This window comes from Semicossyphus pulcher, unplaced genomic scaffold (assembly GCF_022749685.1).
Source record: "Semicossyphus pulcher isolate SPU_LCO1_2020_fin unplaced genomic scaffold, fSemPul1.0.p SCAF_12, whole genome shotgun sequence".
Lineage (NCBI taxonomy): Eukaryota > Metazoa > Chordata > Actinopteri > Labriformes > Labridae > Semicossyphus > Semicossyphus pulcher.
The window spans coordinates 11,086,798-11,099,988 of record NW_027211626.1 but is presented as its reverse complement, the minus strand read 5'-3'; the positions used below and the strand labels follow the sequence as shown (position 1 = coordinate 11,099,988).

At 42.7% G+C, this 13,191-nt stretch overlaps 1 protein-coding gene across 1 annotated transcript in view; it reads right to left on the bottom strand.

Moving 5' to 3' along the window:
• The window catches only part of adam12b (ADAM metallopeptidase domain 12b), an 88,222-nt gene that overhangs the window by 38,305 nt on the left and 36,726 nt on the right, over nt 1-13,191 (bottom strand). The window contains exons 4-11 of the mRNA XM_069658479.1: nt 11,112-11,190; nt 8,082-8,158; nt 7,167-7,356; nt 5,241-5,306; nt 4,441-4,512; nt 3,850-4,019; nt 3,047-3,131; nt 112-260 (exon numbers count right to left, since the gene is read on the bottom strand). Of these exons, the coding sequence (XP_069514580.1) occupies nt 112-260; nt 3,047-3,131; nt 3,850-4,019; nt 4,441-4,512; nt 5,241-5,306; nt 7,167-7,356; nt 8,082-8,158; nt 11,112-11,190 (888 nt within the window). The remainder of the gene's footprint in view (nt 1-111; nt 261-3,046; nt 3,132-3,849; nt 4,020-4,440; nt 4,513-5,240; nt 5,307-7,166; nt 7,357-8,081; nt 8,159-11,111; nt 11,191-13,191) is intronic.

Genomic DNA, 13,191 nt, shown 5'->3' with positions numbered 1-13,191 from the left:
CTTGTCATCTATAGGTTAGGTGGACAGAAGTCTTAACCAATTTTTAATATAAAGTTATGGAGTTTATATGCCTGGATATTGCTTTGTGTGAAAAGACTATCAGAATCTCACCCTGTAGAGGGGGTCATGATGCAGCCTCCACGGTCAACAGTCATCCTGCAGCCACAGCCACGCTCCGGGGTGTCGTGGTTCATCCCAAAATTGTGTCCCAGCTCGTGTGCCAAAGTCACAGCAGCACCCAGTGGGTTCTCAGAGTGATCCTGCCATGGGAAAAAAAATGGGAATCCCAGAAAATCAAAACATGTAATTTATGTGTAGTCTTTTATTTTCTAAGTTCAATCAAAGCAAACTTGGATAGAAAGCTACGCCGTGTTGAAGTGCCAAAAAGAAAGGATGATATTTAAACTGCAAATTCCCATAACAGTTCAGTAACTGTCCAATCTGCTCCCTCATCCTTCTCCTATTACTCATTCTCCTCATGGAGGCCTGAATTCATCTGCCATTCTATTACCCCTGCAGACCCAATCATACCCGCTGGTAGTGGAAACAGCTTCTGCAGTAAAGCTCCATAAAGCTACTGCTGTATGACTCGCTACTGCATTGATAAGCGAGACACCTGCCCTTCACAAGGCAGACAGAGATGGAGACTGACGCGAGAGAGAGGGGGAAGATTCAGTTTCCCCTCATTTTTTTTAGATAGAGAGTTTGAGAGGGAGGCTGGGAGGGACTGAAAGAATGACTTCCAGTTGAGTCATGTTGTGAGGATATGTTCATTTTTCACAAATCTTGCAAAGACAGGCTCGTTAGGTTCATTGGTGACTCTAAAATTGTCCGTAGGTGTGAATGTGAGCGTGAATGGTTGTCTGCCTCTGTGTGTCAGCCCTGATGATTGACTGGCCATCAGTCCAGGGTGTACCCCGCCTCTCGGCTCCGGCCCCCTGTGGCCCTGAACAGGATAAGCGGTATAGATAATGGATGAATGAATGGATGGATGGATGGAAGTGCAAAAAGAAAAGCTTAAAAAGGTCAGATCTCAATTTTAAAGGGGGTCTGTCACTGCCTTTTGGCAGGGAGAAGTTGCTGGTAATAAGTGGAGGTTACAAGTCCCAGCAAGAAAAAGTGCAGCAATTAAATTCAACATTTTCACACCTTGTACAAATTTAACTATATAGAATTTAAGAGGCGAGGTGGATACCTTTGCACAGAGCCAGGCTCGCTGTTATTCGGCTGCTGGCTTTATATTCTACTCTAGCTTTTCCCCAGAAAGGAAACAAGCACATTTCCGAAAATCTTTCTTTAACAACAGACATTTTGCCCAACTCTGAGTTTGATTATAGCTTCCTTATTCACTACATGTCTGTCTGAGTGTATTACCAACCCTGGAGTATAGTTCTCTGAAGATAAACTTAAACACCTCTGCAGGTTTACGCAGAGAACAGTGTAATGGGTAACTGGAGGCCATAAAGGAGCACTCAAAAACACAAACACACAAAAAATTATGTGACTGTGAATGGCCACCATGCACATTTGCCTAAGTGCAGCTCAGAGAATCCTGTTCCAGCCTTGAGACTTATAAATGCTGCATAACAGGCAGCAATTTGCTAAAATAAATACAAAAGCTGATTGAAAATTCTTGTTTTGTAAAGTGAATGATTCAGCATCTGAAATCTGGCAAGAGGTCACCCACGTAGCTTTTGTATATCCTACTGTGGTCTTTCGAATATTCTCTGTCATGTACATGAGAGAATCACATGCTCCCTTTGAAGGCGGGGTCATAAGTCGAAGCTGAGGGCGAGCCAAGTTATTTTCTGCTCTGATTACAGAGCAGCATCGGGGGGAGCTGCACCCCTCCTTTTAACAAGAAAGATGGGAAAACTCCCCTCTTCTGCTGTCATGTTTATCAGTGTGTGTCTCTATGTGTGTGTGTGTGTGTGTGTACATGTTTGGTTGAGCGCTTCCACACAACAAAGTAATATGAAGAGTCAGCAGAAATGGATGAAACTGTTGGAAGCCACAGTCATCACTTTGAAGAAGCTATGAAGCATCGCCGTGATGGCGAGAAGTTGATAGTGTTGGTTACAAGAAATGCTCCGATAGTCTTTCTGATATCATTTCCAGCCATGTGAGGAAATAACTCCGACAGAGAATACCTTATAATAAAGTTTGCTGTCAGAGTTTAAATAAAGTCTCAGATAAAGTCTCGTGTGAGTTTCTTTGAAAAAGAAACATGATGATGTAGAAACAGAAAAAAAACAAATGGACCACATAAAGGATTGGAGGTTGATTAACACACATGGTACTGTCTGGTTTGAGAAATGGTTCATGTCATATGGCTGCCCTCTAACTGGTTACACGGCCCTTTAATCTCGGGCCAAACCATCTGCCATCTGTGAATAATGGGGAAGACAAACATCTGGAGAAGCCTCGGCACAGCCAGCAGAATACATATCTGTTAATGCGGATGCACATCTGGGCCAGGGCGTAATGGCATTGGGCTGATAACCACTTTGCGATTTGGCATGGGTGTCAAGCAGGCGGAGAAGCCCAGCAGGCGGCTAATTTACAATGTGTAATAATTTAGAAGGCCAGCGGTGATGCAGAGTTTTGGGCGTTTTGATTTAAAAGGAAAAAACTATTTATCATGTCATAAAAATGTAAATGTGGTTTTGAGTAAATGTGGCCTTTGATTTACCTCGCAACCTACCAACCTTTTAAGAGATCAAAGGATAGCCTGAGTAAACAACTACAAGTGAGCCTACCAAGGTGTGTGTATCCGCAGTCCAAGCCTTCTGAGTGTATATTTTTAGGGCATGAATGTAAGAGGAGCGCCTGCACAAATATCATTATGTTTAAGAGCATGACTTCCTGCCAGACCTGTCGGTAAATGCCCTTCCAGCAAACAACGAACACCTTTTCTGTGTAAATCATGCCTGGATTGTGTTAGCCGGCCTAATCAGAACAATGTCTGCACTGATACGATCAAGCTACACGGAGGAAAGAGGAGGGTGGAGGCGCTGTGGGAGCGGCATGAAGGTTTTATACTCACCATGACAATGCCTCCAGACTGCTCAACTGTGCACATGCTCATAATTGGCGCCATGCCAATGGTGGTGCCCTGGAAGTACACCCCGCTGCAGAGGACAGAAGGAGGGTAAAGAGGGGATAAAGTGTTATGGAAGAAATGTGCAACAGACCTACAGAGAAAAATGTACAGTTGTTGTTGATCATGCTAGGTGTGAACTGATTATTGCAGCTGGTTTTCCACACCTACTTTCCTACACGTTTAAAGAGCCAGTTCGCCGATTTTCAACCTCAGTCCTATCATGCTATTATGGGGAGCTAATGCCATTATGGACGCTATCCGCTTCTCCAATGGCCCCTGGAAAACCTCCGCCAGAGTACATCACAAGCATCATCTGGCGGAGGCCAGGGAGCTTGCTAAACTACACTTCCTCAATCTAGACGCTGATGTCATGTCTCGTTCAAAATCGTCAGGTTTGAAATGTAGACTGCAGACCTGAAGATTTTCTCGCTGGGTCACTCATTTAAGAGAGAGGGGAGCAATGCACGCTGGGTGTTGTAGGAATGTAGAATGGGCAAAACCACGAGCTGTTTGTACAACTTTCTCCACAGCTATGGCGCCAATTTCAAATATCTATCAATTACAGAAAACACCAGCTTTGACTGACAGTGGCTTTTTCCAGGGGCCAACTGCTCCTTTAAGACGCAGTGCATGAACTTGTGTAAACCAATGGTATCCTTTTACTACTTTGTCGGTAACGGTCGTTTTCGTGCACATTTATATGTTAATTTTGGGTTAATTTCTCTTCTGTTTACTTAAATTTCCACCTTATGAGCTGAGCGTTGTCGTGAGGTCTCTGGGGTAGCAGTTTGACTTTCCTCCAGTCCAGGAACTCGTGCAGGGTGGTGAAGGGATCCTGGGTGACGGGACATTTATCAGAGTCACTCCACACCTCCAGACCCACCAGGGCCACCCGGATGTCCAGGGCCCTGTAGAACTGAAGAGGAGCACAGAGTCAAGAGGATAAAGAGGATTTATAGAGATAAGATTACAAGAATGATCAAACAGGCACTGTTGTAGCCTTTTTCCCTTGGTTGCTTCATTTTCTGAATAACATTACACTGTAGTATGGCAGGCCTAAATCCTCTCTCGTGCGCTCAGGAATCATGTTTTTCACATGATCAGAGCATGTGTTTTCCATGTCTCCATCCATGCTTTCCTTGAATAAATCCATATGCCCATGTATCTGCTAGCAATAGATCCTCAGCCCTGCCAGAGGTTTTAGACAGACTAAAAGCAGCTGTTTCAGTAGGACGTTAATATATCACACAGTCATCCCATTAATCTCTGCTGCCAGCTATATTTCTATTTTAAAAAGTGATTTATCCCTCCTGCGTTAAGGGGAGAGGCTGTTTTACCTTGTCCACATAATTGGCTATCTCTGCCAGTCTCTGTTTCACCTTCTCCACATCCCTCCCTTGTTTCTGGAACTGAGAAGAAAATGAAATGTTATCAGTGGTAGAGACGGGAACACGCTGACATGTGTTGAATGAAGACGAAGGATATTGTAGTTACAGTGTTTTTCAGGACTAAAAAGCATGAAACAACAAAGAACACCCACAAGGGCAATACATTTTACTGTGTGTTAGGCAGCTTGTCAAGCTGTGACCATCTGGATGTAGATTCCTACTGTTGGAGAGACAAATGGCACGGCCGCAGGAAGAATCTATATTGGCAGATCTGACAGCCTGTAAAGCTTTGGATCCAAACTGCAGCAAAGTCAGACCTTCTATTTCCACCCTCCTGTGTATCCACCTGCATTGGTGCTGGAGCCTTACAACATATTGAATCCCTTATCCTTTTCTTCCCCACCACTTCCTCTTTTTTCCATTCAGGTCGGCGGTGTTAGCAGAGCGCTGCCAGGAGGAAACCCCACAATGAGCTCGTCAGTGCTTACAGGAGACTCTTCTGTATCCACACGGCTTTTTCCTGTTTCCTGTCTGGTCCGCAGGGGAATCGTTCAGCACTTCCTGTAAGAACGGAGCCTCTGCCATAAGACCACACTGCTTGTTGCACACTGACCTAATTCTGCAGCTCCGGCGGGACCTATTCTACTGTTACAACAGCTTACCCCGCTATACCATGTCTGTGTTTTGAGTGTGTGGTTTCTGTTGTCCGATCAGTGCTTTTGTGAATTGAAGCTGGGTAGGTGCATTACCTCTCTGTTGTCCGCGACGATGATCAGCTCGACGTACTTTGTTGTCTTCTGGGCATGCCTTTTATGCTGAATTAAAAACAGATAATGCAAGTTAGATTGGCAAGAAAATGTTTATTAAAAGGACTTATCATCTTGATTCTCCTAAAGATAACTGCAGCTATTGCAGACAAACAACTGTTTCATTTCCTGTGGGTCTGCACTGAATGCTCTTAGATAAACTTCATCAAGCCTGCAATACCTGAAAACTCTTTAATACATTTTTGGTCTCTTGATTAGAACTGGATGAGAAAACTAATATCAGAATCCAGTTAGAACAGTTATATGTTGAAGCTACAGCTAGCAGCTGTTTAGCTTAGCTCAGCATAAACACTATCATAAACAGTCCATAGAAAACAAAATTCACCCATCAGTGCCTCCAAAGCGTACAGATTAAGCTTTTTATATCCTTTGTTGAAACTGTGCAAAAACAGGCTTGTACCGGACAATTTAGTGCTGGGCTTTCTGGAGTCACATTGCCCCTTGTAAAACCACTAATTGACGTTCTGACACTTGAGTTTTTTTATTCAATAAACAGAGAATATTTGAAATGTCGATTGTTGAACTTTAACAGTGCCGGTAGGTAAATGTTTGTACCTTTGAGCAAAGCCCGGCTATCTGTCTCTGCCCAATTCTACTCTTTCTGCTAGGATTAGCTTTTCACTGCTAGCTGTGGATTCATATGTAGCACACAGATACTGTATAAAAGAGGTATCAATCATTTCATCCAGTGCTTAGTCTGAAAAAACATTTTGAAATCTGTTTCAATTTTGTTTTCAAGTTAGAATCTCGAAGATCTCAGTTTCGTTCTCTTTGGCGGCACCTGTGGCGATAGACGGAACTTGCGGGAGCACACATCTCAGATATCCAGACAGTGTCGCATTTGTGACGTCCACGGTTGGCTCCGGTTGTTAACTCTTGATTTTCCCCGCTGATGGTTGCTTTCCTTTTTAGACTGTTTGCCTTCGTCTGAGCGGCAAATTTGTAGTTATCTTTGTATCTGTAGTCATCAATCTTTTCTTTGTTTGTTCAGCCATAGTAGATTACTGTTTACTCGCAACACTTGCAGAGACCAACGCTTTACGTTGCGTTAGCTTCGCCTACCCTCTCTGGCAGACCAATCACTGCTGGGTGATGGAAAGCGCAGCACTAACTAGGCACCGCTTGTGTTTTTTTCTGGGAAAGTCACACCAGACACCCAGCCCGTAATACTGCAAATTGCTTTCATCAGTGGGCCACAGGCTCAATCACCATTGTGTTACCTCATTCCGTGAAAGATAGTGACCGAACAGACATTTATTTAAATGAAAATTTTCGAGATTAGAACTTTAATTCTGTCTCATTTCGCTTTTAACAGTGTAAGATGAGAAAAGCCAGGATATCCATACAAAAGCATATCAGCCTGTAAACCTCCATTCATTTATCTTTTCTACCTCAGTGTCCTGTCTACTGAGGCAGAACTAATGCTCTTCTAAAAATGCAAAGCCCAGGTATTACTCAGGGTTCATTAAGTACTGTATGCTGGTCACTTGAACTTCCTGACTCATATGGAGTTTTTTAATGCTTGGGAATAGTGGCAGATGGATGCTGCACCTGTTCCATGTAAATGATTGGCCAAACCTGCATGGGCTCTCGACTTTGGGCTCAAACGCAGATAAAATGTGTCAAGTCCAAGGCAACACCCTCTGGGAACTTATCCAATCTGGTCAGCGTGCCAATTTTCTGATCTTTGGTCAAACGCCCATTTGTCTTTCATCATGTGAATGTTAGCCCTCAGAAACGTCCGACAATTGAATATTACAAATATACAACAATATAGGTGTGAACTGTGACATCCTTTTGCTTTAATACAATCTGTGCTATAAAAAACCAACACAATACCGATCTTACCCTCGAGTGGAAGGATTGGAAAGGGCTTTTGATGTGGTTTTCAGGGGCAACAGAGGACATATTGAAGCCGTGGCCGCAGGCTCCTGGGGTCAGTCTGAGTTCTTCCACTCGGTAGATGAAGTGGGAACAGTTGTCATTGCCAGACACCGGCTCAATGATGAATGTTCTGTTCTCAAGTGCGATGAAGCCTCTGCGGAGACAGCAGCGCAAATCTGAAAACAAAGCCTCAAAGCGTAACCAATCTCTCCAATGCAGAATGTGATCGAATGTGGCTTTCTCTAATGGAATACGTGACAACTGAGGAAGCGGCTTTATTCTACATGCACACTTTTACCGAAATGTAACAATAAACTGGGGCCGAGCCTTACAGAGCTTTATACTCCAGCCTTGTTAGGGTTAAAACTCATGGCTCTATGCACAAACACTCCCCAGTAAGTTCAGATATTTGTCTGCATAAGCTTTCCTTTTGATTGATACTATTTAAGCCAGATTGTTAATAGCATTTATGTTCTTTTTTATTAGCTGCTATTGCGTTGATTAAAAGGTCATCATGGCAAAATATATAAAAGTGCTGTTTAATTAAGCAGGGGATGATAATGTGTATGTCAAGACTTGTCCAAATCTCAAATCCTCCACTTGTTGTCGGCCATTAGCAACAGCAAGATGCCAATTACTGCCAAAGCGAGTGCAGATATTTACTAGATGCCTCTGTGGACAAAGACAATGAGGTATGACATTTTCTCCTATCCCTGCGAGACTATACCAACTTACTGACAGCGCGCTGAAGGGGCTTAAGAGGGATGGGCTGCTGTGTGGAGAGACTATAAGTAAATATAAACATTGCAGCGGCAAATAGCACTTAAAGGGCAGCGCTAAGATGCTGCTTGAATACAAAACGATGGTCATGCTTCTTACCGAAGGCCGGAGCAGGTGCTGAGGGTGACATCGGAGTTTGGATGCGCCTGCACTTCGCCGTGGTAGTAGCAGTTGTTCTGAGGAGATAATGGTAGATGAAAGCTTTACACAATAGATAAGATAATTAATAATGTATTATATTAAAAAAACTAACTAAAATGAGCGTCCTTGCTCTTATCTAACAAAAGAGCAAAAGAGGATAAAATGCAGTGGAATTGTCTTTCCTCCAATCCCTCTTCTTACAGCTCAGCCTCTATGAAACCTATATGGTTGAAAAGAGAAGCAGGAAAACTGACTCGGATGGGAGTTGACAGTAATATGGTTATTGTTTTTCCTTCATCATTCCACCAGAGGGGTCGAGAAGAAAGAAAAACAGGACATATAAGGCTACTCTGACACAATGAAAACACTGTTGTCTGAGCACAGGGAGAACAGAGGAAGTGACTGTCTTTAAGAGGGAACACAGACCCCCATTAGCTGTCAAGCAGCACTTCATTCCTCTTAAATCAGCTGTCATTAATCACTAAGCAGAATATTTCTCATCCCCAATATTGAGCTGAAGGAGGAAATACTTTTGGGTGAGACTTCTACATAAAACAGTCGTTTTAATTTTAACGACTTCTGCTTGACGAGTACAGTGCAAATGACTGAGCCAGGTGGTGATTCATTACATTATGTTTAAAAATAGAGCAGCTACAAAGGCTCTGTGCTGGGGCTATGCCTGACCTAGATTACTTCACCTTTCATACAAGAAAACATCAGGCGGCAAGAATGATTGCCTTCCTTAGTTATCCTCGATGTGTCTGTGTTTTTAAAGAAACTAAATACATTCAAAGTGAAATATTTAGTAGTAAGAAAATCCCAGAAGCTACAAGAATCAAAGCAGAGAAGAAATCATCTTAACATGTAGTTTTTCTTTTTTATTTTCCCTTAAGTGGCTTTAAGGTCGGAAAATTCATCTTTTTTTCACGTGTTTTGACTATATGATACATATTTTGCAACGGCTTGTCCTGGCTGAGTATTGAAGCTTAATCAGATTTGGCTACTTTTGACTTTAGGATCTGTAACAATTAAAGAGGGGGTATTATACTGTTTCAGACTTTAGGACATACATACAATGTTACAATGTTGGATGCCCATACTAAACGTGGGTGAAGTTTCAGACCTGTAGGCAAAAGTATGTTGGAGTAATCCCCTGCAAAAAAAAGTCTCAGTCTGCAGGCTGCTGTGAACACCAGGTTTCAGGCAGACTTTCTCCAGACGCTTCACTTTGTGATGTCACAAAGTGGAGGAACTCTATAATTGGACATCTGCCCAAGACACAGCAGAACTTCCTGCCCCTGCCACAGTTCAAGGACACGCCCACCCAACAGCTCAGTCTGCCTCGGAAGTTTTTTTCACTCCACCACTCTGCTCGTCAAGTTGGTGAAGAATGTCTTGGAGAAAGTGTTTCTTTGGTGGTGAAGGAAAGACATCAGTGTTTACTCTTCAAAGGACAAGAGCACCAGACAGTCATTTCAAATCGAAAAAGTGAAGTTTAATCTTTGCTGACAACTAACATAGCCACAGGGTAGGAGGCGCGCCTGAAACACTGAGTTCTGCCCCTCGACAGGCTTCGGAGAGCTGGTCAATCAGAAGAAAGCGGGCTTGTAGGGGTGGGGTTTCTTAAAGAGACAGAGCTGACATAGTCCTGTCAGGCAGAGAGTGTATGAGGGCCTGAGCAGAGCACCGGAGTGAGAAAAATGAGGAACTGTAAATTATGCTATGGTACTACACAGGTATCACAGAGTGAAATATGAACCTTGAAATTAGCATAACACCCCCCTTTAAAATAAGGTTTATGCTTTAAAAAAAATGCATAAAGCAGCTGACCCCCCTCATAACACCTACTTGTATACAAGTTAATTTATCTCTAGTTTTACAGTTGCTGCTTTGGTTTATCTAACTGTTGAATTGTCTCATAGAGCAGCAAATTAATTTAATTTCCCTGACTCTGTTCTCTTAACAGATAACTCAGAGGAGAGAGTGTATTTACAGCACTTGTCTTCTCGCAGATCGCTGATTAACACGTGGCTGATTGCCGAGTTCAGTGACAGCAGGTACTGTCAGCGTACAGCTGTGTGAGGCTTATCTAAGACAATACAGTACATCTATCTGACAGCCTGATGCAACGCTTGTAACTTCCTCCCACTCGGAATTAAAAGGTGAGATGGCGAGAGAGAGAGTGGAAAACGCTGTTTGCATAACTTTGGACTAAATGGACCTGTCAGTCATGGCAGAATTACCAAACATTTCCCCTCCTAGCTGTAAGAGACCTGTCAAACTGTCCTCACCGAAGTTCAATTAAACTGTGATTTCAATCCAACTTAGCCACAATAGGAGAAGGAACTGTTAAGAATGAAAAAAAGTGAGAGAATTTACGTTACATTGGAGTTTTTGCTACTTCTACAATGGCTGCTAAAAGTGTTAACCTGTTGTCATGCAGGGAAACATTCATAGGTTGAAGGTAAGAACTGGATTTACTTTTGAGTCATAAAAGCTGGTTTCAACAAGTCAAGTGCCACCGTATGTGGTCTCGATCAGTACATGAAATTCTAAATGAATATCAAACTTTTCTTCTTTCTCCGAGAGAAGCAGACACTTTGCTTTACACGGGTGGCATACACAGAGGACAAAATAGTCTGGAATAGATCAGCTGCTAAAAAGGGATTTCAAAATTAAACCCTGATGGCAGCGTTGGCTGAAAAACATCCAGCCTAAACACAGCTTATCATCAAGTAGGCCACAGGGTAGACGTCCTATTCAGCGACAGCCACAGGGTGTCAAATACGCACTGGGTCAGATTGTAGTAAAACAATTTTAATCAAAAATATATGTTTTAACTGATGCATAAAATAAAGCATACTCTGATAATGATCCTCTGTAAGTAACACAATTGTGTGCATTTCTAAAGGGTCACTTTTTGCAGTGTGACAGCAGAGCACGGCTGCACGTGAACTGGACCAGAAAAGCATTTGAGTACCGTCATACCGTGATGTTGTGAGCGCCGGTGACTGCACTTCCATCCTCCTGGTAATGCGTCTCCGTGTAGTGGCTTGCAAACAGACCCCTATAGGGAGAACAACGACAAAACAAACATTAGATATAACATCCAGATATATTCCTCAACAATACGAATCTGAATTGATTAGAAAAGTCTCATAAGAAAACTTGATCCTTCGTCAGCTCGTTAGTGTAGAATCTGATTTGCTCATAAGGATTTGAGGGATGACATGCTTAGCGTCTGAGGCTAGGAGGGACTTGATTTTTGTGAATTCATTACGTGATTTGTACATGTCCTTGAATCCCCTGGCATTCTGCATGACTGAGTAGGGTCCCTGCTGAGGTAATTATTTAGTGCACGTGTGTTTCTGTGCATTTGTGTGTGTGGGTGGAGATATTTTAAACCGAGTGTCAGTGTGTGTGCATTTTCCTCTTAAGGCCGTGAGCAGATGGACACAGTGAGCCCCACCCCGAGCGCTGGCAAAGGAGCAGCAGGAACACCCATCTTTTGCAGCTGCATAATCACACTGACATCAGGCGGGATGATCTCAGGATGTGTTTGAATGTGTGTGTGTGTGCGGAACAGAAAGTCTCGGGGTAGCAGCGGGTGAAAAATGAAGAAAAGTGACAGTTTTTCTGCAACGTTGTGTGTGACAGGATTTAAGATTCTGTCTAAAATATTGAAGAAGCTCACCGTACCTCGGTCAAAAGGTGAACTGAATAGAAAACAGTCACTTTAAGTCGACGGGATAAGTATATAACTGCTCCGAAACAAAACAAACTGTCAAAACAGAAAGTTTAAGAAAAGGTTTGCAAAGTTTGTTCTGCAAAAAAAGGAAACATGAGGCTCATAAAGACAGAGGGGGGGATGGAGAGGGACTTCAAAACTGGAAGGCACAGTGGGAATTATTTATATCCCACAGTGCTCTGCAATCTCACACAGCTTGCACCGACCAAAAACCAGAATAAAATGAGCATGAATCAAACCAATAATGTACTTTTTTCTATACTTTAGGGCTATTTTAATATCTTATCTGCATGTTTAAAGTTCAATCTTCAATCTCTCAATCTTAACTTCATTTAACACTTATTATCGCTTTAATGTGCCTTATCATGCCATTAGCGAGCTCCAAACCAAATCTGATAAGCCGGCGGCGAGTAATCACTTTAAAGAGCCCGGTATGTCTCATTAAAAATGGATGACACATAAGAAGGGAAGCATATGCTTAAAGGAAAATCCTCAAATGTGGATCTTTATACTAAAAAATGACACTTACACACTTCACAACACAATTACTGCGATGTTTTAGTTGAAAGGAGGGCAAATACAAATTCCTCTAATTCAGGATGTGTTCGCGGCAGAGAAGGGATTTGTGTCATGTGAGCGGTAATTCCAAGCAAATGCTCTCGTGCCGTATTTTTTCCGGGGCATGTTCGGGAGAGCCAGCTTGGCCCCTGGTGCTGCGACACATACTGTATTAAAGCTGCGGGTTTTAACATGATGTACTCTGCCTGTAATCAACTTTTTGGCAAGATCACACAGAGTTTATGTGGGCCGTGAATGTTTACTGTGTGTTTGAGGAGAGTTTCCCCCCGCCCTCGCTGGTTACCTTTAAGCCCCTGCAGTGAGGGTTTGTGTATCCTACACAGCTGAAAATGACCCTGCTGATGATCAGTCCTGTACTGCTTTTAATGTTTCCCTCTTTGCCTTTTTTACTGTCACGGAAATAAATCTGAGCGGTTGGACTGCCCTGTTAAAACCTTGTTTTTATTTTCTCTTGAGCACATTCAAAAACAGATTAAAATTTGACATTTTCATTGAGAGCCGATAAAGATTTTTATCCCCACTGCACCTCAGACGAGTCTGGTGTTTTTCCACAAGCGACTTTCTTTCTGAATACCACAAGACTTCCATGTGATTATACCTCCTTTCTTTGCAACTGCACTACCCACTTTCATCCCTATTTTTGCAAAGAGGAACATGCCGCCAATCAAGTGCAATTTAGATGAAATCACACGCCAACATTTGGATTAGAATTGGTCTTAAAATCGGCTCATTTCTCGCCAC